The 27,529-nt window shown below is 38.1% G+C and overlaps 2 protein-coding genes and 1 non-coding gene across 6 annotated transcripts in view; 2 read left to right on the top strand and 1 right to left on the bottom strand.

The window, feature by feature from the left end:
• The window catches only part of LOC123313036 (integrin alpha-PS2), a 103,695-nt gene that overhangs the window by 59,082 nt on the left and 17,084 nt on the right, over window positions 1-27,529 (bottom strand). For all 3 annotated transcript variants that reach the window (XM_044897707.1, XM_044897708.1, XM_044897709.1), the window contains exons 2-3: window positions 17,771-17,892; window positions 2,942-3,039 (exon numbers count right to left, since the gene is read on the bottom strand). In XM_044897707.1, coding sequence (XP_044753642.1) covers window positions 2,942-3,039; window positions 17,771-17,892 — 220 coding nt within the window. The remainder of the gene's footprint in view (window positions 1-2,941; window positions 3,040-17,770; window positions 17,893-27,529) is intronic.
• On the top strand, window positions 845-928 carry Trnal-uaa. Its single transcript has one exon. It is a non-coding gene; the product is annotated as a tRNA-Leu (tRNA).
• The window catches only part of LOC123313034, a 112,847-nt gene continuing 111,170 nt past the window's right edge, over window positions 25,853-27,529 (top strand). Inside the window, exons 1-2 of one of the 2 annotated variants that reach the window (XM_044897699.1) lie at window positions 25,853-25,914; window positions 26,516-26,639. The gene's annotated coding sequence lies outside the window, so the exon portion shown is untranslated. Of the gene's footprint in view, window positions 25,915-25,987; window positions 26,005-26,515; window positions 26,640-27,529 lie in introns of those variants that run through there. The other variant, XM_044897700.1, reaches the window with a different exon arrangement.

Genomic DNA, 27,529 nt, shown 5'->3' with positions numbered 1-27,529 from the left:
ACTGAGCCCAGGACTCCCTTCCACGTTTTAACCTATCTAGTCTAGAAGTAACCGAAACAGCTAAAATCAAGCAATCTGGAATACCCAGTACCTATTTCATAAAATTCCCTACAAGTTTTGTACGGAAATTGTTTTTATACGTTCAACAATTTATGAGATAGGGGTTGATGAGTGCGAAGCGCTCAGGGGGAATGCAGTTTAGTCAGTTGAGTGTCTCTCAGAAAAACTTGTGGGGTTTAAACTGCATAAAAATTTGACACGATGAAGTATGTCCATTTGACTAGTTTCACTTTGGAATTTTCCACCCTTAAAGACGCTCACCCCAACAATCATATGATCTTTACAATCCACTAACTATTTACGACAATTGGGTAAATCCTCAATGGACAATGAATGGTCTAGTGCCAAGGAATTATATGTATCAGGCCACTTTTGAGAGAATTATAATTTCACCCCATTTTTGCGATGATTGTTGGAATGTTAGATCAAGAAGATTGTGATTCCCATTGCGAAAACATTCGTGAATAATTAAGACGAATTTTATTGGTGAGATATTGAAGTATTATTCTATTTTTTACACTTGTGACCTAAGTCTCTTCTGTCAGTTGGTATTGAAATGAGCCATTTCATAAAATCGTGTAAGTTACTAAAAAATGACATCCTAAACGAAACCACATTGTCGAATCGATAAGTTTTTGCTATTGCTTTGCGATAATTCAGCTAACAAACGGTTAGGGTCGTGATTTTTCGTGAAACGCTTCATTATGACCAGTTCTACCTTCTGTTTAAAAAAGCCTCACCTTTAAATACACCCTTTATAGTTTTAAGTCGCCATATATGTATCGTCAGGTTGGCCGAGCGGTCTAAGGCGCCAGATTTAAGCTCTGGTTCCCGAAAGGGAGCGTGGGTTCGAACCCCACACCTGACATACAACTTTTTATCCGTAAAATTTCCACAGAGAGGAACGCCGAACCTTCCTTCGACTTATATGCCCTTGGGTACTTCCGAATCGTAGGTGCGTTCCGTAAATGGAACGAGACCAAATCCCGAGAACGTTCCTCGTATGGACAACGGATACGTTCGCATTTAGGCCACCGAGAACAACCGTAAAAGAAACGCGCTCACCCGTTTGAGGTCGCACGGTCCCGTCTCTGGGAAAAGAGGGTAAGAATGGCCGTTGACACCGCTAATGGCTGATGGTACGTTTTCGGAATATCGAGTGTTGTGTTACCTATTGTAAAAAGCCCGGTCAATCGCTGCAAATACGGACATGGGCCGTTTGTGAAATGCGGTAAAGCTGGTTTCGCTCTACCGGACACATCTCCGATGTGTACGATACTCTTTGACGTTGTTTATGGACACCTGTAACACGAAGATGCCACCCTTTGGCTATCCTCGTATCGAATGCAGGGAGTGGAGCATTCAGGAAGTCAGTCAGCAGCTTCAAGTTATGTATCAACATCGTAAACCTCAATAGGGAATACTCCTGTGTATTTTTTATGAAATTTCTTTGAAACGTCACATTTTGAAATAAACCATTTCAACCGTTTCCCAAAATAAATTATTTTAAGCACTTAAAAATGAAAAATAAAAATGGGTATTTAAAATTTGAAGCGTTTCATTTCAATTGCACAACTTGGCAACATCCACTGAAATATGCCTTGATAATAAAGGACAACAGATGCATTATCTTGATGGGATAGAAAAAGATGGCTATCTATGAAGTCTGCGACGAACGAGGAAGGTCGTAAAATTTTATGGGATTTTTATGGCCGGTTGCAGTTGAGGCTCGCCAGTGAGTACGCACCTGTAAATCAACAGCTGTTATTTTATGAACAAGCCACTTGTTCTTTTTATTTTCTAGTAGGCGCTGTTGCCAAATCGTAAACTTGAAACCAAGCGATTTTAATTTTAAAACCCCATATTTGAAGAATGATTTTAAATGGTTTCCGCGGTGCATTTGAAAGAATCATAAATGAAACTCATAATTATTCAGTTTAAACTTGCTTATGCAGTGATAACCCAAATTGAGGAGAATTCCCCATTACTTGTCTTGTGGCTTACGATATTTTGTCAAAATATGTCGATAGCGTCATGTGCATCCTGCAATATGTGATATCTGTTTAATTATCTACGTTACAGTTGATATATTGAATTCAATCCATTTGAAACAAATATTGTACTGCCAAATTAAAGACAGGCAATTTTCTTTCGAAATTAATACAAATATTTTACGATTTGCGACGAAGATGGGATTCGAAATTCTAAGAGATCTCATATTCTCCTCTGCTCATATTCAGTCATAATTAAGTACTTGTGGAACAATATACTATACCAGAACTTGATAGCGAACAGTCTTCGAAGGATTGAATCTATAAGAATAATAGTAACAAAAGCATATATGCATGGGAATGCATTGAACCAACAGTTTAACTAGAAGATGGGGTTGAAAACATGAAAAAAATCATTGAATTTCTTAGGTCAGTGCGCCTAGACATAGTTTTCTGGAAGTGCAGTAGTACACGGAGATGAGATGTCAATAGACTCGATACAACATGGATCAAACTCCTTTTTATCCCCGTTACTTACGTGTATGGAAGAAGTATGAACTCGGTCTGGGTTGACAAAGTTCACAGAAGGAAAGGTAAAAATGCGGAAGCTTATGTTGACGACGCTAGAACGTGCCTAGTGCATATTGGTGCTAGATGAAGCCTCTCCAAGCTCTCGAATCAAATCCTTCAAAATTATTGAAATTTTTCAATAATGATGGATAGTTGTATTGAAAAGGACGATTGTTTATTTCTGTTCGGAACAGTTTTGAGCGGAATTAACAGTATTTCATAGGCGAAAAATGATGTAGATTTTATTAACGTATTTATACAGACAGAAATAACCTTTGATTTTGTGGATGAACTATCTAATGCTATGCTAATCAACTTACAACAATTGGCCCATTATTTCTTCCTGATGTGCTCAAAGTGGCACCAAACCACTGTCCATCTTTCTGGTCTATATCCGAACCATCTCTGATATTGTTCCCTGTAAAAAATAAAGTTTGTTAGATTCAACTTGCAGAGTGCCAACTAAAATGATGCGGATTAGAACAAAAATTGATTCGATGGGAGCTCAATTTATCAGATTTGCGGCAATAGAAACGGTAGTTGTGTCACATAAGCAAATTTCCGCATTTGATACAGCCATAATTTCATTGAATCACCTGCGAAATGGTCGCTAGTAACAGGGGAATGGGCGAGGAACCTTGGTGGCGTTATAAATTGCGACAGTAGCGAAATGAGACAACTTGTGACTTCTAGGAACACCGTACGGACAATACTATTTATCACGGTAATAATGGCAATTTACAGGTGGACATTACACAGACTGTTTCAATGGTGTCAGGATTAACAGGGACAGTATTAGAAGAATTTATCTGAAAGTATCTTTCTGCAGATTGCCGGAAATCTAGTGGCAACACTCAATTAAACGTATAAACATACATATGTGATTGGGCTACTCGATTAAGCAGCAAATGAAGTTGGACAGCTTAAGAATTACCTAAGATTGACTGACTGTCCCTGAGTTTCATAAAGCTTGATCGGGGAATCAACGAATAGACGTCAATTTGATTTCAATTGATAATTCAGTCATAATCATTCAGAATACCATTCTCGCATCAAACTATGATGTTCATACGTCCATTCAATTCTTCTCAATTGCTACTTCTTCGATGTATTTAGAAATGAGAAGATTCTTTTCAGAAATCAAGTGACTGTCAAATCGTTGATTGGACAATCAAAGTTTTAAGAAACCCGCTCTAAAACTTCGAAATTATTTGGGTGAATCTTTCAGGGTTGGACAATTCTAAAATTTGGATTCCAAAGTTCGATGGACTCTGGAAATATAATAGATGAACCACTGAATTTGTAGTGTAGTCGTTCCGGAACAGGATAAAATTACAATTTTACATTTTGCTCTAACTCGATATGTCGAAGTGAAGACAAAGTCTGCTGCCTGCAGGTTTCTCGAATATTTTATGCTAAAATTCTCAGATCCAATTCTAATACCGTCCCTGCACGGCTGTTGGAGAAGTGGCAATAATTCATGATGTCGGTAGTGCCTTCTTTACTCCATATGATAATTGATCAAGATTGATAATTCGTATGGCTGTACACGATCTTGTACCGAGAGTTTGTGACCAGGTTATATTATACCCGATGTCACGTATTCCATTTGAAAATATCATCTAACATTTTACGCTATCCGATATCGTATATTCTAGTCGTCGAATTGGCAGTAATTATCAATCTGAGAACGTCTTTTTTGACGCCTATCCTATTCGGCATGGTGAGTAGATGAATCATTCGGATTTTTGACGGTTGGTTGATCATCTCCAAGTAAAAATGGAAATGCCGCATTTTTTGGACGACTCCGGTAGATCGTGGTACTAAAATATCCGATCACAATTGATGCCTCTTGCCCAATAATAACAAGCAGAACCGAGAGATTGTGAAATCATCTTGTAAAATAAAAACATTCGCTGTTTATTTGAACTAGAAATAACCGTTTTATAATTAGCGATTTCGAATATTAGCATAATACGTCGGGAAAATAGGTTAAAAGGCGCCAGAAGGAGGAAGGAAGTAATATAGACTCAATGATTGAACTATTTCTAAACTACTATCGAAAAACGTCTTGAAAGATCTCGAAAATTTGTAAAGAATGTTGTATATTTGTTTTTGAAACACTGCTTCCACTGTGGTGATGGTTTTTCGGAATAACTGAAAGATTTTTGTGCTTTTGACATATTTTAAAAATAGTACTTAAAAAACATTGTAAGAGTGCTATTTCTGCTCACATAGGTTGCGTTCAACCATGAAGAATAGTATATTAGTCACCCACACACATAGAATAGAGCCGGTGGTCCGACCGCTTGAGGTTAAGCTACTGACAGTTGAAGTTGACAAGTGGCACCATATAAACGTCATTTCTTCTCTGTGCTCCATTCCACGGGAACGCAGCGATCTGCACTCGTTTATTAGACGGATTCGAGTGCAGTTTAACGATTATATTGCGGAATAGAAGTAATAAAATGCGCGTTCCATCTATATGGAGCACAAGGGATAAGCGTGCTGGATCTGCATACAATGGCTCGCAACTTCTAGCGGTGTACATTTTTCACGATTTCATGCCCGCGTCCCGGGGCTATGGATTTCAGCGACTCCTTTATCAATTGTATATGTGCTCCGTACATGTGTTTATGTGGAGATGTAAGAATGGGACCGTGTGAGTCGCCGCCACAATGGGAGCAGATAACGCTGGGACATCAATCTCGACCAGGAGTAGGTACCGACGACAGCTAGATACAAATTTCATCGGAGCGGACTGGACAGATGCGTATTCGCTGATTTCTATCTGCTAGATGGCATTTTTTACACGAACCAGCACTAGAGGCATATTTTGTGGGACCAAGCAGCGCCGAGTATGTTCAGTACATGGATGGGTGACCGTTCCTGACTCTACGTAGGTGCTTTCCTCATTTTAACTTTTTTTTTCCCTATAGAAGCAGCTCTTCTTGAACCATTTTGGGAAGAAAGGTTAGGTCAACACTGTTGGTAATCCTTACTAAGAACCCCTCCAATAGGTAATTCTCCTCAATTTGAGATATCACTGCATATGCAAGTTTAAACTGAATAATTGTGATTTTCATTCATGATTTTTTCAAATGCAACGCGGAAGCTATTCATAATCGTACTTCAAATATGGGGTTTTAAAATTTAAATCGCTTGGTTTCAAGTTAACGATTTGGCAACAGCGCCTAGTAGAAAATAGAAGGAACAATGTCCGATCAGCTTGTTTATAAAATAACAGCTGTTGTACAGTGAGTACAGGCGCGTACTTACTGGCGAGCCTCAACTGCAACCAGCCATAAAAATCCCATAAAATTTTACGACCTTCCTCGTTCGTCGCAGACTTTATAGAAAGCCATCTTTGTCTATCTCATCAAGATAATGTATTTGTTGTCCTTTATTATCAAAGCATATTTCAGTGGATGTTGCCAAGTTGTGCAATTGAAATCAAACGCTTTAAATTTTAAATACCCATTTTTATTTTTCATTTTCAAGTGCTTATTTTTTTGGGAAACGGTTGAAATGGTTATTTCAAAATGTGACGTTAGATATTTCATAAAAAATACATCATTTTGGAGTATTCCCTATTCAATCTATTTTTTCACATCAACTTAAAACTCACTGCAACTGGTGAAGAACTATCTTCCATCAGTAGGCTTCGCTTTGTTCGTGCGGTTGAAGATTTCGATAATGTCCAAAATACATACACAATGGCAACATCTTAAGCCATATCCCTTCATACTCTCCACATGTTATAACATTACCATTACCCAGCGCAACTGGAATGCGTAAGGCAGAGGAGTAAAACGAATTTTTCGTTATCGTAGGTCGATTAATTCCTTATTCCCGAGCGTTATTTTCATCCATAATTACATTTTCATTTCGTTCATTTTCTGTGGTCGTGCAGATCTTGAGCAAACAAAGAAGAGGTCATCACCGGCCATTTCCGATGCTTGCCAGACGTTGTGCATTATTGGAAGAAGCCGTCATTAAGGGAGACAATCTGATCGGAGAACATGCCAATTTGCAAAGTCCATTATGAGAATCAAATCGTTGATTGGATTATTTATGAGAGGATAGATTAGAGTGAAGCTTCGATTCTTTTTTGGTCGATTACCGCAATTTTTCTTTCGGTGTTGGCTGTTATTATTGAACGTGGGTGAGGTCTATGAAATTGGAAAGAATTGCTGGTTGGGGTATTTGGATCATTGAGCTAATTTTCAGTGTATTTGTCCTATGTTTAAGGTGTGAATTCGATAAATGCCTGTATGAAGATGGATGGAAATACCTCTTATTTACTAGAAGATCATTTGATTATGATATTTCATTTTCCGGATATAATGTACACGATTTATGATGAAATGATGGAACTTTTGGCCATGAGGGACATTCCGTTTCCACACCCCACCGGTAGGTACAAAAGGAGATGTATTCGATTCTGTAACTGGTGATTCCGTATTTAGTGGCGATTCATCCATTCTAAATAGTTCTGAAGTCTGTATCGAGTGTAGGTATAGGTCGTTATCAACCATAGAGTTTGCAATTTTCCCTTTTTTGTGCTTTTAGTTCGAGTGATTCTTGAAGTTACTTCTATTCGAACTTTTAATTTGAGGTAAGCCACCGTGATTTTAACCGCTCAAGTAGCTATACTTCATTCACTTTTATTTTAGCAGTCGGTTGGCCATGGAAATTTGACACATTTCACTCTGTATAGTACGAAAATGTGGGGTTATGAAGCTTGTCAAAACATTTTTGGATTTTAAATCAACGCTATGTTGGCCGTTCTACTTAAAAGTTTCTGTTATTACCTACGTATTTTATCACAATGTCGAATCTCTTCGGAAAATATGTGACGAACATAATTGAAGTTTATACAAACTGATTGAAGGCATACCAAATCCAGTTATTTGCATGGAAAATACAAGAGATCAGTATAATATCATAATATGCACTAGCTTGAGGAGAGTTAATGTTCGTTATCTTCTTTGGCTTCTTTGTAGATTTCAAAAATATTAACCCGAAGATGAAATGCATATGATGCAGTGGTTGGGAATGGGTATCTCCCGAAGGAATTAACGGATAATTACAAGAATGTTAAATTCTTCAACAAAAATCATCTTGCATCAATATAAGTAAAAGGAATTGAAGGAAGTTTCAAGTTAAGATGAACTTCACCTTTGAACAAAAATTTCACACGAATAAACAAGTAACAGGGCAACTTGAACGTATTTGTGGCTATTCATCTTAATACATTGATGTAATAATAATAATAAGGTATTTATTAGTACCTTAAGACATTAACATTGTATAGGACAAGTCAAATGAAAATAGAAAAATCCATTTTAGGGAACTTATTCTCCGATGACATTTATCGAAAATCCTGTAGTAAACTTTTCGCATTAATTCACTCAAACATAAAATTCTCAAATGCCACCACTTTTTTGGGTCTCTCAATAGAAGGAAATTCTTTGTCATCCTCTTCATTCACAATCTTTTCCGATTGTGGAAATATCCAGCTGAAATATAAGTCGTTTAGATTCAGATGAAACAATAGGCTTGTTCGTAGAGTGGTTCTCAACGGTTGTGAACTGTACAGAGCAAGCGCAAATGGATTTTCGCTACCCTAAAATGGAATTGCGCTTGCTCTGTACACTTCACAACCGTTGCAAACTACTCTACGAACAAACCTATTATATAAATTCTCTTACACTGAATATGTTCTCTACCGTCTGACGTATTGTGGATTTTAGAATATCAGGGTATAACTATTTGAATTAGCGGACCTGAATTCTAAATAGCACTTCCTGTAACCCTGTCTCTTTTTTCAATCACTTTCGGCATTTTCGTAATAAAAATTGATATTAGTTGTGGCAACGGCGTTATGACATTAACGACATTTCATGAATGCCAACCTTACTCCGTTCTAGTTACCAAAACTTGAGAAAATTATTTCATGGCCAACCGACTGCTAAAATAAATTTGAATGAAGTATAGTGCCAAAAAAAGCTAGAGACAACTTCTGTACACGCAGTCCCGAGGTTAGATAGCACTCTATACTTTTAACAGTTTCAACCCCCTATCCTGCCTAGTTGTACTACTGCTGGGAGTACGACTTTCTGGCTGGCGTGCAAACGCATTGGAAGCAGAAAACAGAGTAGGGGACCGTTTCCCAACGCCAACGACCTTATGAACTTAAAATTTGTCAGATAACATCATCGGTCGCCCAACTTCGACAAACTTTCGTTGCATCAATTTCTATACTTCATTCAAATTTATTTTAGCAGTCGGTTGGCCATGAAATAATTTTCTCAAGTTTTTGTAACTAGAACGAAGTTAGGTTGGCACTCATGAAATGTCGTTAATGTCATAACGCCGTTGCCGCAACTAATATCAATTCTTATTACGAAAATGCCGAAAGTGATTGAAAAAAGAGACAGGGTTTCAGGAAGTGCTATTTAGAATTCAGGTCCGCTCATTCAAATAGTTATACCCTGATATTCTATAATCCACAATACGTCAGACGGTAGCGAACATATTCAATGTAAGAAAATGTATATAATGTTTCATCTGAATCTAAACGACTTATATTTCAGCTGGATATTTCCACAATCAGAAAGATTGTGAATGAAGAGGATGATTAAGAATTTCCTTCTATTGGGAGACCCAAAAAAGTGGTGGCATTTGAGAATTTTATGTTTGAGTAAATTAATGCGAAAAGTTTACTACAGGTTACAGGATTTTCGATAAATGTCATCGGAGAATAAGTTCCCTAAAATGGATTTTTCTATTTTCCATTTGACTTGTCCTATACAATGTAAATGCCTTAAGGTACTAATAAATACCTAATTATTATTATTACATCAATGTATTAAGATGAATAGCCACAAATACGCGCAAGTTGCCCTATTACTTGTTTATTCATCTGAAATTTTTGTTCAAAGGTGAAGTTCATCTTAACTTGAAACTTCCTTCAATTCCTTTTACTTATATTGATGCAAGATGATTTTTGTTGAAGAATTTAACATTCTTGTAATTATCTGTTAAGTCCTTCGGGAGATACCCATTCCCAACCACTGCATCATATGCATTTCATCTTCGGGTTAATATTTTTGAAATCTACAAATGATGTGAGCCAAAGAAGATAACGAACATTAACGTTCCTCAAGCTAGTGCATATCATGATATTATACTGATCTCTTGTATTTTCCATGCAAATAACTGGATTTGGTATGCTTTCAATCAGTTTGTATAAACTTCAATTATATTCATCACATATTTTCCGAAGAGATTCGACATTGTGATAAAATACGTAATGACAGATACTTTTACGTAGAACGGGCAACACAGCGTTGATTTAAAACCCAAAAATGTTTTGACAAGCGTCATAACCCCACATTTTCATACTATACAGAGTGAAATGGGTCAAATTTCCATGGCCAACCGACTGCTAAAATAAAAGTGAATGAAGTATAGCTGCACACACCGTGATAAAACTCCGAGCAGAGGACCGTTTCGAGTACTATCCACCCGATCGTCAGTCGCCGAAAATCGTGATCGATACTGCCCACGTTTCGCTACCGATCTGTCGTCATTTCCAGGCCGAATACGGGAAGCCACGAACGTCATGTGAGAGGCTTCTTCAGGACCTTTCGACAACCTCATAATGCGGCAATATATCGCCGGTGGTATCGTACAGATCTGTACGCGGCCGGTCGCAATTGGTGACCCGGTACATATTAATTCCGCAGTCGGTCGGAAGATGAGTTGCGACATCATCGGTCCCGACAATCGCGGGGTCGTGGTGAGCGACTTCGTCGTTGCCCGATCGTGTGCATCGATTAATGCAATCGCAATATCGATAATACCGCCGGTCGTCATTATTTGTTCTTGTTAGTGCCGAACTGGGCGGAAAAATGGCGGGACTTCGTGACCGCGAGGATTGTTCCCGGGGAATCTCTACGTGTCGACGTTTCGTTCGTTTCCGAATCGCACGATTAACTGTGGGAGAGACGTGTCGCTCTCTCGAATCGAATCGAGAAAAACACGAGGAAATGGATGACACGGAAAGAAGAAGAAAAACTCTAGGAGATAGAGTAGGCGTGAAGTCGGAAGTTTTGGGCGTTTGTTCTAATTCATTACTAGGGCGGTCAACCATCCAGATATTGAACTCAATCGACGCTGCTTGGCTCCTAAAGTTATAGTCTTTATTTCAAATAGAGATAGCTTACACAAAACTCGAAATGAAACAGGGTCGAAGATCAAATATTTGAAACGAACTCTTTCATTGAATATGGTTCTATTTTCAGTAACTGTTGTAAGATCTGCTTCTTGAAGCTGTTCAAGGTCTTCTCTGCACTTATGTGGGCTAGCAGTTTATTGAAAACTTTATGCAGCAGTTAATACTCAGCATCGCGCTCAATTGAAGTCAATCTATGTTTTGGGTGTTTCAATTCAGTTGTACTTGTGTCATACATGTGTTATAGTACATACATGTATTTAGTAATACACTGCGCAAAAAAATTAACGCACATTATGGGAATCTCAAATTTATTCTACAACTGAAGGTGTTCCAATGATAATTATTGTTATCAGAATTATGCATGCATATGTTATCCACTTTCAACGGTTTTCTTCAATACAGATGTTTTTTCCCAGTAGGAATAAATAAAGATGATATTATCAGATTTTGAATGTATTGGCTCCATTCTGAAATCAGTTGTTCTCGATCAATTCTAGTGATCAATAGTTTTTCTTTCGTTTGATTTTCTACACTCGATCGCTATGCAACGCGAAACACGCAATTTGACCCAAGAGGAACGTGCCCAAACGGTAGTTTTGCGAGAAGAAGGGTGGACATACACAAGAATTGCAGAAAGGTTTAGAGTTTCCCATACAAGTGTTTCCAGAATGTTGCAGCGATTCAGGGAGACAGGTATGAATGTCCAAAGACCAGGACAGGGTAGACCACGGGTAACAACTGCCATTCAAGAACGTTACTTGAGAGTTTCTTCGTTGAGACAACGGTTTGCAACCGCTCGCCTCCTTCAAATTCAGCTTGAGCAAACTCATGATGTGCAAATTAGCACTCAGACAATAAGAAATCGCCTCAGAGAATATGATTTGAGGCCTCGTGTCGCGGCAAGAGGCCCAGCTCTTACCCCAGCCCATCGTAGGGCGCGTTTGGATTTTGCGAGAGAGCATATCCATTGGGAAGAGGCCGATTGGGAAAGAAGTCTCTTCACAGATGAGTCTAGATTCTGCCTCTACCATTGTGATCGACGTTCCCTTGTATACAGACGTCCACATGAAAGATATGCTCAGTGCAATTTCCTGAATACTACTGGTTTCGGGGGAGGATCGATTATGGTATGGGGTGGAATATCTTCGACTGCTCGCACAGACCTAGTGGTCGTTGATAATGGAGCTATGAATGCTGATAAGTATATATAAGGAACATTTTTGAAGAGCATTGGTGAAAATTTCATTTTTATGGACGATAATGCCAGACCCCATCGTGCGCGCATCGTTCAGGAGTACCTTGAAGAGGTTGAGGTCTCTCGAATGGAATGGCCAGCAAGAAGTCCAGATCTCAATCCGATTGAGCAGGTTTGGGACAACATCAATAGAAGGCTGAGAAGTTCACAAAATCATCCAGCTACTCTTAATGACTTAGGAATCCAACTCGGAGAAATCTGGGAAGGATTAGATCAGAACATTTTAAGATCACTCATTTTGAGTATGAACCGTCGTTGCCGAGCTGTAATTAACGCAAGGGGTCCTGAATTTCCTGGATGTAAATGGCAAATGCTGTTAATAGAATTAAAGTAATCGACCGCTGCCCCATGGCGCAACCTGTATATTTAAAAAATAGATTGTAATAAATTCAATGATACTGAGTGTTCTGTTTTCCATAACACTTATTATTGATAGAAAGTCAGTTGAATCTCCTTTTTCTCTATGAGCTGAAACGCTCGAGAACAAAACGATGGAATTAAGGTTGCAATTAAAACAGATAAACTCGTATCTGTCACCTTTGGATGCCATTATAAACGGTTCGCGATTGGTTCCTTTAATTGATCCACAGTATCTCCACACACGTTTCCGCTGTTTAAAGCATCTATGTTAATTCCTTCGATTCAATCGAACCCGTCGTCGGTATTGAGGAGCGTATCGTGCTTCCTAATTAAGGAAAACCTGTGTGGCCTCTACGTCGTCTCCACCTGGGCCTTTTCGAATACCAGCTAGATCGAATAATTACCAATTATGCACTCAATCATTCTCGAATCGCGAACACGACGATCAGCCTTCATGAGCGGACAGTTTATCCGAAAAATCTACCAACTTCCAAGTATACTCCATTCACTTTTATTTTAGCACTCGGTTGGCCATGGAAATTTGACAGAATTCACTCTCTTTAGTACGAAAATGTGGGGTTATGACGCTTGTCGAAACATTTTTGGGTTTTAAATCAACGCTATGTTGCCCGTTCTACGTAAAAGTTTCTTTTATTACGTATTTTATCACAAAGTCGAATCTCTTCGAAAATGTGTGAAGAATATAATTGAAGTTTATACAAACTGATTGAAGGCATACCAAATTCAGTTATTTGCATGGAAAATACAAGAGATCAGTATAATATCATAATATGCACTAGCTTGAGGAGAGTAAATGTTCGTTATCTTCTTTGGCTAAAGTTTGAATACGTTACATCAGTTGTAGATTTCAAAAATATTAGCCCGAAGATGAAATGCATATGATGCAGTGGTTGGGAATGGGTATCTCCCGAAGGAATTAACAGATAATTACAAGAATGTTAAATCCTTCAATAAAGAACATCTTGCATCAATATATGTAAAAGGCATTAAAGGAAGATTCAAGTCAAGATGAACTTTACCTTTGAAAAAATATTTCACATGAATAAACAAGTAATAGGACAACTGGTGCGTATTTGTGGCTATTCATCTTAATACATCGATATAATAATAATAACTAGGTATCTATTTATTTGTTCCTTGAGACATTTATAATGTATTTTAGGGAACTTATTCAACGATGACATTCATCGAAAATCCTGTAGTAAACTTTTCGCACTAATTCACTCAAACATAAAATTCTCAAATGCCACCACTTTTTTGGGTCTCCCAATAGAAGGAAATTCTTCGTCATCCTCTTCATTCACAATCTTTCTGATTGTGGAAATATTCAGCTGAAATATAAGTCGTTTAGATTCAGATGAAACATTATATAAATTCTCTTACATTGAATATGTTCGCTACCGTCTGACGTATTGTGGATTTTAGAATATCAGGGTATAACTATTTGAACGAGCGGACCTGAATTCTAAATAGCACTTCCTGAAACCCTGTCTCTTTTTTTCAATCACTTTCGGCGTTTTCGTAAGAAAAATTGATAGTAGTTATGGCAACGGCGTTATGACATCAACGACATTTCATGAGTGCCAACCTTACTCCGTCCTAGTTACAAAAACTTGAGAAAATTGTTTCATGGACAACCGACGGCTAAAATAAATGTGAATGGAGTATACCTAGACAGTGAAAACCGAAGAAAAATGTTCGGGGGCAAGACCAGCGTGCCCGAAATAAGTTTGCCGTCCTCATTTCGACGTAACGGTCGAAAATTCGACCGTGTCATGCGTCAAAATCGAAGTGCAACCATAAAAGGACGACTATACCACCATCGGTGCCCATAAAAATACGGCGAAAAATCGCTAATAAATCCCCTTCGTGGTAGCGTAACAGCATTAAGTCGAATTAATCACGTTTGGAAATTAATGTTGGTCGTAATACTTGTAGGGGCGATTAAAAGCGGATTTATGAACGACTTTTCACGGGCCGCCCGACGATTCATTACCCCCGTCAATGATATATCGACACGGAATCGAGGGATTTTTCTCCTGGAGGAAACGATCTACGTCTTAAGTTATGGCGGATTTCATCTTGAACTTTATTCATTAAGAAGACTACATATCAAAGCCTTAAGGTAAACACAGAAGGTTTTGGCGTGAAACGGTAAACGAAAATAAAAACTCTCAATTCAGGGTGGTTGAAAAGTCCAGGTCTAACTTTGGGAAGTGATAGTTAAAATAAGAAAAATCCCTTCGGTGATCCAGGCTGTTGAACATGACTTTTTTCATTTATTTATATAAATTCTAAACGAGTTGGGATACTGAGCGTTTGAATTTTGGATGACATTGTACTTAGGCCCGTTTGCACCAATCCCCCAAAACAAGTACTTAACTAAGTGTCGTTTAAAGTTAACGGACGCTTAATTTTATTCCCAGTTGCACGACTGTGGCTTAACAGAATCTTATGTAAGAGGCCCTTAAGTTTTCATATCTAGTTATATTTCAGTTTTTTATTTTGGTGTAACTTCATTCTAGCCCAATAAAGCCTTTTCATTGGTTGGCCGGTTGCCGATGATCGTTGTCATTTCATTAACCTAACTTAATTGTCCTGTCAGTCAGTGTCAAGTAAACTATTATATTATTATCGAAGAGTGACAACTTTTTATTGCTGAATTAGCATTATTATTGATAATGAAATGGATTGTCAAATAAAAGATACTTGACGTTATTAGAAAAACCACTGCAGTTCTGCAGCCAGTTTATGAGTTCAACAAATAATTTTAGGTTAGAATCCCGCCCTTAAATACCTAAGTGGTCATTACAGGAGCGCTTAAATTTAAGGCTAGCTTTAGCCATTTAAATGTCACTTAACAGTGGGTGCAACGTAATTTAAGTTAAGGGTTCATTTTAAGGGACACTTAACACTAAGTGCGTTTGGTGCAAACGGGTCTTAGAGAGATTATCCATGATATACAGGGTGACAATTTGAAAACTCACCAGTCCAATTATGTCACGACAAGGATGATTTCAGAGAAAATGCCGGAACAGGTCAATTTATATTCGCAAGGCGACATATTTCGAGAAGAATTGTAAGCCGAAATTTACTCAACCCTAGGTGTAGGAGCTATTACCTCTAAATTCTTAATAGGGAATAGGGGGTAAGTTATACCTCAATTGAAAGATGACTTGACCCTCTACATGAATACTATGGTTTGCGAATTTTTATTGAGTCCTTGAAATAGTTACAGAAGCAGTAACAGAAGGTAGAACTCATCAAAATGAGTCGTTTGACCAAAAATTGTCTATATTAAATATCCAAGATGGCTGAGATACAACAGCTAGAAATTCGACAAAATTTCTAGTTTCAAGAAACTGCCTCTATTTCCTACATTTTTTCATCCTAAATTGCACGATACAACAATTATGATTCTCTCGAAAGTGACCTGATTCATCTAATCCGATGAACTTGGTACTGAACCATTCATTGTCCAGCCATATGTTTATGTTTTGTTTCGTTTTTGCGATGCCAGCGTCACCTTCCACAGTCCCGTACTTGAAATTCGAAGAAATTTTGTCGAATTTCTAGCGGTTATATCTCAGCCATCTTGGATATTTAATAAAGACAATTTTGGGTTAAACGACTTATTTTGATGAGTTCTACCTTCTGTCGAAAAAAAGCCTCACTTCTGAAAACACCCGGTATAGTAATCTTACAAACGTAATATTATTATAGATACTTAGATTTCTTCTGAAAGTTCGTAGGTTGTTTAATATCGCCCATCAATCAAACCCGAACAATTGTTCGAGGAAGGACACACCTTTAAATATCATGACTAACGTCCAAAAATAAATCGCGAACCGTCGTTGTCTTAAAGGTCAACGAAAAGCGTCAATTTCGCTTTTCGGCAGCGAGCAAGAAATCGGGAAAGAACAGCCTGTTCGAAATGAGCCACATCCACCTAGGCTTATTTTCGGGTTATTGCCGATAAATCTAATTTTAAAACTTACGGAGCTTATATACCTACGCCCACTCATCCAGAGAAGAAAGTTGTTTATTCGACGACCCACCATTGTAATCCGACATCGGATCCGTGTATATTTCGATATTTTCGAATTGCGAAACCGAGAGGAAGCCATTCTTCATAGGTCGTAGGGGTTTGGAGATCTATTCTCCAAGTTGCTCAACAAGGATTAGCTGATGCATTTCTTCAACTCTTTGACGGAACGATGCTTATGTTCCAAGTGCTTATGTTAGTTAATTATGTTGAAAAAGTGCTATGATGTTTCCCCATTTCATTCCATTTTTACGACGATTGTTGGAATGTTCGAACAAGTAGATTGTGATGCCCATTGTGAAAAAATTCGTGAATAATTTAGACAAATTTTATTGGTGATATTTTGAAGTATTATTCTATTTTTTACATTTGTGTCCTAAGACTCTTCTGTGAGTTGGTATAGAAATTACTGAAATGAACCATTTCATAAAATCGTCTAAGTTACCAAAAAATAATGAGAACAATTCGGCAGTCCTAAGTTTCCATTTTCATTACCACGTAAATATCGAACGAGAGAATATCCTAAACGAAACCACATGGTCGAACCAGGAGATGAGTTTTTTCCCACTGCTTCGCGATAATTCAGCTAACAAACGGTCTAGGTATAGAGGAAAATAAATCACACATTACGTTAGTATTTTTTCGAGAAACTTATAATGCCATCAACTGCATTCCACTAGCTTTGTTTGTAATGTGCCATGCATTTTCCTTCATCTCGTTGGGTTGAAAAAGTTGTAGTTCAGGTATCACCAATTTTGCCCACCCTGTGACCAAGTGTCACTTGGTTCTTGACCTGTATATTCCAGCGCCAGCCCCTGTCATGGTTTTTGAACCGTCAGCATACCATTCAATAGTATTAACTTTGAAGTTTTGGATAGTGTATTCCTTGTTCCATTCTTCCCTTTCAAAAAGCATCGTGTTAAAGTTCTTCTCAATGCTTAAGGTAGGTTCGCTGATGAGATGTGCTTGTTTAGAGAAACTCAGGCTCCCTGACTTTTAATTCTCTCATTACCCATAGCTTCCCTAGATATTCTGAGGATGGCCTCATTGGCTACCCTATCTATCACTGATGTGATGTAAAGGAGTGAGATCTGTGATGACTTCAAGAGTTCTAGTTGAGCACGTTCTTATAGCCTCAGTGATGCACGCACAGACAAGCCCTTGTACATTGTCGAGTATTGCTCTTATAGGTAGCTAGAAATAATTAAATCATAGTTTCTCACCCTTTGTATCGAACGGTATCTCTTCACAGCTCTCGTCTCTATCGATAGGACATCTGTAAACAACTCCTCCAGTTCTTACTGGTTGATACCTCGATTGACCTTCAGGAGCACCAATCAAGATCCTGAAAAACAAAAATAACGTCAAATTGTCTCAATTTTTATAATACGTAGTTTATTGAGAAAATGAGGCAATAATTTGATGCATAGGTATGTGAAAAATATACTCGTTTATTCATATATTCACTTATGAAAAATTGAGAAGGAAATATTAGGTGAAGAGTTTATGATGTACCTAATTCTGATATTGTGTTTGGAGAATATTGCATCAAGGGAATTGATGACAAGATTAATCATTCTATAAGTTTCGATCCCTTGCTGTGAAGGGCACAGATATATAGTCATATCGACGGTTTCCTTTTCATAAAGCCAACAATGTATCCAAATGAATCTCCCTTATTTGGCTAACAAGGTGTCATAAAATAGGTAAACAGAGAAGTGGGTCAAATGGTTCTGGCCTATTATAAACCGAACGCCTAACAAACCCGGCTTGTAGGTCGTGAGGAGAACTATAACGTGTGTATATGTTTTGATGGCTCCTTTGAGATGCTCTTACGTCCAATAAGCATTGTGTTCGATCGTGATGCGGCATATTCGGATAATCGGGATAATTGATATGTGGAATCATCACCATCACTGAATATTGGTTTGAGAAATTATTGATATTCAATTGAGCTATAACGATTTATTCATTTCTCTAAAAGAAGCATTAGCAGAAGAAGCAAGGTATTTGAAATGGAATTGTTTCATGTAAAATTTATTCCCATAATTGGGCAGATGTGAAGTTTTATCTTTTTTGTGGACATGAAGGATTTACATATAGCACCTAAAGCAATCTTAGGAACTCTTTGACAGAATGAAAGGCTCAATTGGTAATGCTTTTTTTAGGAGATGATACTATAGGTTCATAGAATTATTGTATACACAGATAGCTAGCACCTGAAGGTTGAAAGAAGCGCGATACTAAGCATCTCCTGAATGAATCATACAAGTTGGCAAGCTCTCAAAGAAGACGGTATTTTTAGAAGCATAGTGATTCCCGTCTGAACTAACGAATATTGAAATCAGAGTTGCTGTTCATTTACATTTCCAATACAAATGGGTAGAAATTTAAGAGACATTAAAATCTCGGTGTTTCCCTCCATAATTTACAGGTAGTGGTTGCCATAGCCTAATGGTGAATGAGCTCAATGGTCATTAGATTCGGAGATACAGGGTGATTTATGGATTTCGGCTTGAATTTTCGATATCCATAACTCTAGAATAAGTAGTCCCATTTTGATGAAAATTTGTGGACTCTTTTATTTCCAATAGCCCTTTAAGATAGCACAGACAATTCGCAGATTATCAGGACATATGTAACTCAAAATTTTGAGATTTATTTTTCAAATATCAAAGTCTATGTTTTCTGGATCAGTTGAAGAATTTTTGTTTTCAGACTTGAAAAAAAAACAGTGAATAATGAATTTTGTTTTTATTTTTCAGTTCTAATGGAGAGATGCTATCCTACAGCCTTTGTGGCAGAAGGTGAGTTTTGACAATGTTTTTGACATTTTCTGAGTGTAAAGACCTGTCTTCAATTGATATTTTACCAGAGAAGATACTCCATATTAAACCTAAAATCCTCTTTTTACATTTCTTCGTATGAGTTTTTTCGAATGTATTGAACTGTGCAGGAAAGCTTTCTGCTTCTTAAGACGGTGATACGTCGGGAATAATCGCGAGTACGCCCCTGATCTCCGCGTCCGCGAAGGACGTTCTCCTAGTAAAACTGAGCGATCAGTAGAAAAACTCGTTTTTTAGCTATTCCGTCAAGGGACGTATCGTATTATCTTCTGGAAATAAAGAAACGGCTCGGCTGCCTCATAAGGTCGGCTAATTGTAAAGTATCATAAGTTCCAGGAGTTGAAAAATAAAAGTGGAATCGCTAAACGTGCGACGAACGTAATTGGGCAATCGAATCGCCATCGATTTGACGCTGTCGCGGCATCGGGTATTTAAAATTCGCCGTGTGTTGGGGCAGTTGGTACTACTGTGGGAACGTATGTATCTTTCATTAGGGACTCCAGTCGCTGGCTACGTAAAAGTTCGAAAAAGTATCAATTCTCGAATTGATTTTTTTCATGTCGCCATTCGAAAGAATTATCACACTAACTTATGTCTGCCAAAGACGTTTCATCACTTTTATTATCTCATGTAAGAATGTTGGATGAAGATTCAGATTTGATGGAGGCCTGTTCAACCTGAGGCGCCTCAGAGCTCAGCGCAAAAACCCTTACAAAGTTTATCACGGAACTTGCAGACGACTGCGCACTCATCTCTAGCAGCTCAGAGGATCTGCAGATCATGTTGGACACATATGAACATATATACGAAGCTTAAGGCCTTAGACACAATATCGACAAAACCAAAATCCTGGTAAGTCCGCCAGAAAGCCTTCGAACAGATATCAGCCTGGAGGATGAAACTCTAGAACAGGTCGAGCAGTTCAAATACTTGGGCTAACCTGGACAAGGAAATACCCAACTGTATCAATTCGGCATCACGGGCATTCTGGAAGCTTAAGGACAGAGTGTTTCAAAATCACAACCTCAATCTGAAGACCAAGACAGCTGTTTACAAAGCAGTCGTCCTCCCAACGCTTCTTTACGGAAGCGAAATCTGGACGCCCTACAGCTTGAACAAACGCAACAACGTCATCTAAGAGAAATAATACACATCAGATGGTTCCACAAAGTTTTAGATGCAGAAGTCTTGCAGAGCGCGAGTTGTATGACAATTGAGACTCAAGTAACGAGAGCCCGACTTATATGGAGAATGTGGCCGACATTCTGAGGATCCAAGACACAAGACTCCCCAAAATAGCTCTGTATGGCGAATTCACAGAGGGAGCCCGGAAACCAGGAGGCCAGTATAAGCGGTTTGAGGATATACTGCATCAATCCCTAAAATCAGTTTATGCCAATCATGACTGGGAACAACTAGCGTTAGACAGATCACAGTGGAGGTCTTTGGTCCACAGTTACAATGAAGACTCGAGAAGAATACTGCGGCGTCCAGATCTGCTTGGTGATAGTCCATGCCCGGAGTGTGGAAGGATCTGTAGGTCACTGTTAGGCCTCTTCAGTCAGGAGGGCACACAATCGCAAGTAGCCCTAAGAAATTATAAGTTTGATAGCACCGATAGTTTTGTTTTTGATCTTTTAGCAGATTTATTCTCGGTAACGGGATATAGCAATTAATGAATGAATGAGTAATACAATTCTCTGCTGGTGTGAAAACCCGGGTGGCATCCGTTTTTTTCCTAACTTCCCAGTGTCCACCACAACTGTTAGTACCAATCTCTGCTGGTGTGAAACCTAGGGGAAACAGAAAGCCCTCAGAGGTGGGCATCAATAGTTTTTGTAGCTTTTCAGCAATATCCCTTCAGGAAATCTCATATCTACTGAGCATTCCTCAAAAGAGGCCATTTCTACACTATCAAACCTAAATTTTCTGAGATAATACGCCGCACACTTTTACTCTCGTTATCTATCTAGAAATCGAAAGCCTGCTCTGTCCAGTCCAATTCCTCAACAAAAATGTATCTGGTAATATTGATACAACCTTGTCGTTTAACATTCGTTACGTAACTCGCATACATTTCACTCGGTCGCCTGTTAAACATATTAATTAGTGTGTCGTAGGAATCGTACATAACGAACACCTACATCTTTGATACACTGACGGTCTGTGGTATTCGGGCAGGATCCGATCGGGACTCCCACACGGTAGCCAGAGTTTAAGATCCTATATAAATGACTGCGAGTACCTCCTTTTATGAAACTAATAACAATGACGTTACCGGTAAGGTAGAAACCGATGAGTGGGTACTTGAATTATTATTCCTGGACATTCCTGGGCGTCGTTACTTTTTCGATGGTTCGAGGACTCTCGTGAATTTATTCAATACGAATATGAAGAGTATCATATCAGTATTGAGCATTGAGAACTGTCGAATCGAATGTTTCACACAGGGACCGAATATTTGAGTGTCGTCAAGTGGTCTTATTCTTGAAAAACTGGCGGAGTCTAGTGTTATTTCACGCAATCTGCAACACCAACTCATTTTTGAAGTCACTCCAGGGGAGTGACAAGCCGCATCATCAATGTAAATAGCCTGTACACTGAGATTAAGAGGAGTAAGCATCATTTCCTTTTGAAATGTTTGGTCATTATTCCTTGATTTGGATTCATTCGTTTTCAGCAGTAAAGTCCTCAATAATACACACCTCAGATAAAAAAATATGGCTTGCTTAACAGCGTTCTTCTTGGAATAAAAATCTTCACTGGACACACATTTGTCGCTTTTAAAACCGATTTAATCGCATTATAATCAGAAGAATGTAGGATGAGGACAATAAAAATCTTTAACGTCTTCACTACAACCAAGTTGGGAAAGAATGAATGAAGAAATGTAATAAAATATTGAAAATTTATTGAAACTCTGAAAATGTCGTACGTAGCAATTAAAATCCACTTTCGATAGCGTCTTTGTGTTCATTCGGAATGCTTTTTGCTTGTGGGAATCCCAGATGCTAGAGTGTTTTTCAAACAATGGGCCCGACGATGAGCATATCCCAAAAATAATCTGCTCCACAAGCGTTAGGGATATCATATTCAATCGTTTTTAAAAGTATGTAATCTTCGAGAAAATCGCTGTAAAATCATTTAAAACTCAATAACAACTTGAATCGATCCAATAAAAATCAGTATGAGACATTTCGTCAATGTGGTCGCCTTTTTTCTGAAGTTTGGTTCTTTGCATATGCTTCATGGATATTCTTATTTTGAAATGAAGTCAGTTTATCAACGGCTTCGATTTGAAAAGAGTTTTCTGAAAATGCCAAGACTTAAATTAACAAACGCTGAGGCTAATAGGGCTATCGGAATGCTACAGGGTGGCCTAACTCAGGTTGTTGTAGCGGAAAGGCTCCAAGTCAGCCAAAGTGTGATATCTCGACTTTGGATTGAGTTCAGGGAGACAGGTTTCGTGTTGGAAAGACCAAGGATTGGTGGGCGACGAAAAACAACACCTGCTCAGGATCGTTTCATCACTGTTTCGGAGTGAAGAAACCCTACATCTACGTGTAGAATGCTACGGAATACTCTTCAAAATGCAGATGGGGTCGAAGTTTCCATCGAAACCATCAGACGACGTTTGAGAGAGGTAAATCTAGGTTCTAGACGTCCAAAGAGGAGTTCCATTAACACGTGACCATAAGCGTCAAAAACTGGAATGGGCAAGGCAACATGTCAATTGGAACGATAAATGGCCTAGTGTACTTTTCACTGATGAATCCAGATATGGACGATTTTCAGATTATCGAAGAATAAGGGTATGGACAATCCCACGCATACCCCGTTATCGTCTCTATGTCCAAGAAGTTCATCCATTCCGAGGGGTAGTGTTATGGTATGGGACGGGATATGTTAAAACGGGCGCACAGATCTACACATTTGTCCTGGGAATATGACCGCCTTACTTGTCATTGACAATGTTGTGCCAAATTTTCACGCTGCTAGTGGTGAAACTTTTCAATTTCTAGACGCTAGACCGCACTGTGCAGCCATAGTTTAGAATGCGCGCGAGGAGCTTGGTATTCCACATTTACCAATACCTCCGCACTCACCAGATTTGAATTGTATAGAACATGCATGGGATATGCTCCAAAGAAGATTAGATAATCATCAACCTACTCCAGAATCCTTAAATGATCTGAGATCTGCCCCGTTTATGGAATCAAATTCCTCAAGAAATATTCAACAACCTCGTGTGTAGTATGCAAAGAAGATGTCAAGCTGTTATTGATGCCCGTGGAGGCCATACATTGTATTGATAGTCTTAAAATGCTTGAATTCTCTGGGAATAAAATTTCGTTATTTTATTCGATTTTTCTTAACCACCCTGTATACGCTGCAGACCTACAGGCTGAAAATAATTTGCAACTTGAAATCATATTAATATGAATTTTCATCCCAAAAATCTTATTTTAACTATATGTTTTTGCAATTTAAGTCAATATCCCTAACTCATGTGGAGCATCTCTTCATAAACTTTTTAGGGTTTTCACTCCCAATCTCTGAAACAAAATCAATTAAAAATGAAATCAACGATTTGCTCCTGCGTAAATTCTTGCACTAATTTGTCAGGAGCAAATTAACTAGAAAAAATTGTTGCCTGACAATGAACTCAAAATAAATAACGTTGAAATTATAATTCTGTTGACAATTAATGTCAAACAAAAACCACAACTCAGAAGATTTTCTAAAAAATAGATTTTTCGTCTGATGAAGGAGTCTGATATAGACTCCGAAACGTTACAGAATTATAATTTCAACGTTATTTATTTTGAGTTCATTGTCTGGCAACAATTTTTTCTAGTTAATTTGCTCCTGACAAATTAGTGCAAGAATTTACGCAGGAGCAAATCGTTGATTTCATTTTTAATTGATTTTGTTTCAAAGATTGGGAGTGAAAACCCTAAAAAGTTTATGAAGAGATGCAGAATCCTCCCAGAATAAATTTCAATCGATATCATGTGGAGCAGTTTAGCTATAGACCATGTACGCACCCCTGGGTCATCCTGTATCTATGACCCCAGATTAAGATCGACTACACTGAAGAGTGTAACGAAGGATAAAATTCAATTTGACTGGAACACAGATCTTAACATCTCGGGGCACATTGGTACAAGCCATAACTGATTCAAGATTTTATCAGTGAATGCCAGAACAGCAAAAATCGTGTCTCAAATCGATCTGATCAAAAACCGATGTATTCATACATCTAACGGGATTTTCGAAAGAGTAATATTCCGCGCTCTATCCAAAACGCTTGCGTGAAATCAACGATCAGATTACCGACCAGCGATCGTATCTAAACCGAAACGAAACAAATAACAAATTACCATTAAACGCCGTGAAATTAAACCACGTGCTTTTCGCTGCTATAATAGGGTCATATACGCCTTCGACAGTAAGGCAACATCAACCCACTTAAAACTGTGACGTACGAATCCTTAAAAGGATCTCTTGGAACGTTTCGAACATGTGACACCCAACGTTGTGTCATTGAGATTGTCTTCGAGCCGTGCTCTTTTAGGAAACATTTTGATTTTCCGTAATAAATGTAACGTGTTCGTTTCGGGTGATATCGAGGTCATCGAGATTGATTTCGATTTACGATGATGGTTGGATCGTGTAGGAACGGAAAAATATGAATTCCGATGGTTTATGGGCGAGATGAGAGGTTTCGTCTAGTGAAAGTTTTGATGTTGAATCTCCCACGAGTTCGAAGAATAAATTCTATGATACTTGGATCGCCAATGGAGATCTTTACAGATTTCGCATCTTTCCATCTTGTGATTAGCTAGATTAGCCCTTGGAGCACTCCTTTTATTAGCCTGGAACCTTTCTGTGTTGCTAGGCAACGCAAAAATTGCTGGGGTTCTCTGGAACTGGACCACATTTTCGCTGAACGCTCTTCAAATATAGTCTATGTCCGCGAATCTTGGATAACGCTCATGGGAGTTGCATTGTTTTTTTTATGGAGAAAACCTTATTAACCGAACCACTTGAAAATATGGAAAAAAGACCTTGACAAAGGGTATGTACCTACGCCACTCTTGATGAATCACTCTGTATAGGTTGGCACGGCGTGGCGGAGGAAAGAGATGTTCTGTTGAAGCAGGGACTTGAACCCAATGGTTTGGGACCATTTTGGTTCAGAATTCGAAAATAATTTACATTTGAGCAGTAGATTAGTAGCTTAAATACTTTCTATAACTGTCCTACTAACTAACTGACTAAATTACTGGCTACTCGACTGAAGTATTTTCCTAATTTGAAAAAGGATGAAATGCTTGTTCCGCCAGAATGAAAACATCTGTTGATAACTTGAAGCAGCGCGCAGTGTTTTCAAATTGTTTTTCGCATGTGACGATACACGATAATGAACATTCCGTAAAAAATTTTAGTCTCGAATGTGCAAGTGGTAGTGCGGAAGCGAAGTTATGCTCTGTTTCAACTGTCGGATTATTCGAATGGTGAGTGAATGATGTTAGGGTGATTTCGAATATACAGGGGAGAAATTATCCTATGATTTATTTGGAGAATTTCATAATTTTCAGCAACAGGTTAGATCTCATTGAGAAAAACAACGTTTTCATTGTTTTTTCAGTGAATTAATCTCGAATTCATGTCAATCGGCTGGAAAAATCATTGGTGCTCTTTCAAAATTCCTTGCTTTTTTGATAGAAAAATCATATTCAATGTTTTTACATATTTCATCATAGGCATTTCAGAATACATGAGAAAGATGTATACTTGGTTTATTAATCACACCTGGAGGATTGATATGAAACAAATAACCGAAGAGTAATTAGATACCATTATGTTATCTTTGAATAAAATTAATTATTTTTTGGTTATTTCCCTGTTTTACTGGAATGAAATTATTTTCGACCAAAAAAAAAACAAATAAATTCGCTATTTGATAGGTTTACGCCTATAAAAATGATTCGGCTTTCTGTATAGATCTAAAGATTACCATAAATATTGTCGAAATCGATTGGTGTCCATTCACTGAAATATAGGAATGTTATTCTGCTATCAAATTTCACCAGTATCATTCATCATACTTTCTAGATCTCACCCCAGATAGTCATCACACGCATGAATATGGGTATACCAGTATACCCAATGATCTGCTACCAAAATCTGAAGTTGAAATCTATATTCTCGCCTCGTCGGTGACGAAAAGATGCCTGTGGTGAGTTAAAATGCATGTATTCATTTCACGACAACGTGAATATATGGCCCGGACAGTTATTTCAAAATTTAAGAAGACGAAATTGACCATTAAGAGTTTTATATTGCCGTATTGAATATTTAAATGATGGGAGAAATTTGAAAGATATTCTCATAAAGAATAGAAAAATAAGATTGAGTGATTGAAGGGAATTTATAGATGAAACATAATTAAATGCCTGCGTTTCAGAAGGTTCTTCTGTCCACCGAAATTGTGAAAATCTAAATATTGGAGTATCGAGCCATCATCAAGTACCTTTATTTAAAAGGGTTAAGAGGTAAGTAGATTTACGATGATATGCTTAGTACCATTGGTGATCTATGTCCTTCGTATGCGACCGTGAAAAATTGAACTGCAAGCTTCAAAAGAGGTAAATTTTCCGTTGAAGATGATGACCGATCGGGAAGGCCAGTTTCTGTGTCATTGCCCGAAAATATCGATACAGTTCATGGCATGATTTTATCAGAAGGTCGAATTGGGCTAAAACGGATATCTGAAGCACTGAATATTTCATACGAACGCGTTCATCATACAGTTCACGTCAATTTGGACATGAGAAAAATTGCTGCAAAATGGATCCCCAAATGTTTGGATGTTGACCAAAAGCGTGCAAGGGTAGAAGCATCGCGTTCGATCTGTGCTCGATTTGAAAACGATGTAGACTTCTTAATAAACCAAATTGTTACTATGGATGAGACTTGGGTACATTTCTACGATTCAGAAATAAAGCAACAATCGATGGAATGGCGACACTCTGGTTCTCCAAGAGCTAAGAAGTTTCGTGTCTAAAAATGTGATGGAAAAGGGTAGAACAATAACCTGAGATTACTATTCGACATTTTTTTTGAATG

Source organism: Coccinella septempunctata, chromosome 5 (assembly GCF_907165205.1).
Source record: "Coccinella septempunctata chromosome 5, icCocSept1.1, whole genome shotgun sequence".
In the NCBI taxonomy this organism is placed as follows: Eukaryota; Metazoa; Arthropoda; class Insecta; order Coleoptera; family Coccinellidae; genus Coccinella; species Coccinella septempunctata.
The sequence above is the reverse complement of the archived record's forward strand: the minus strand, read 5'-3'. Positions and strand labels throughout refer to the sequence as shown.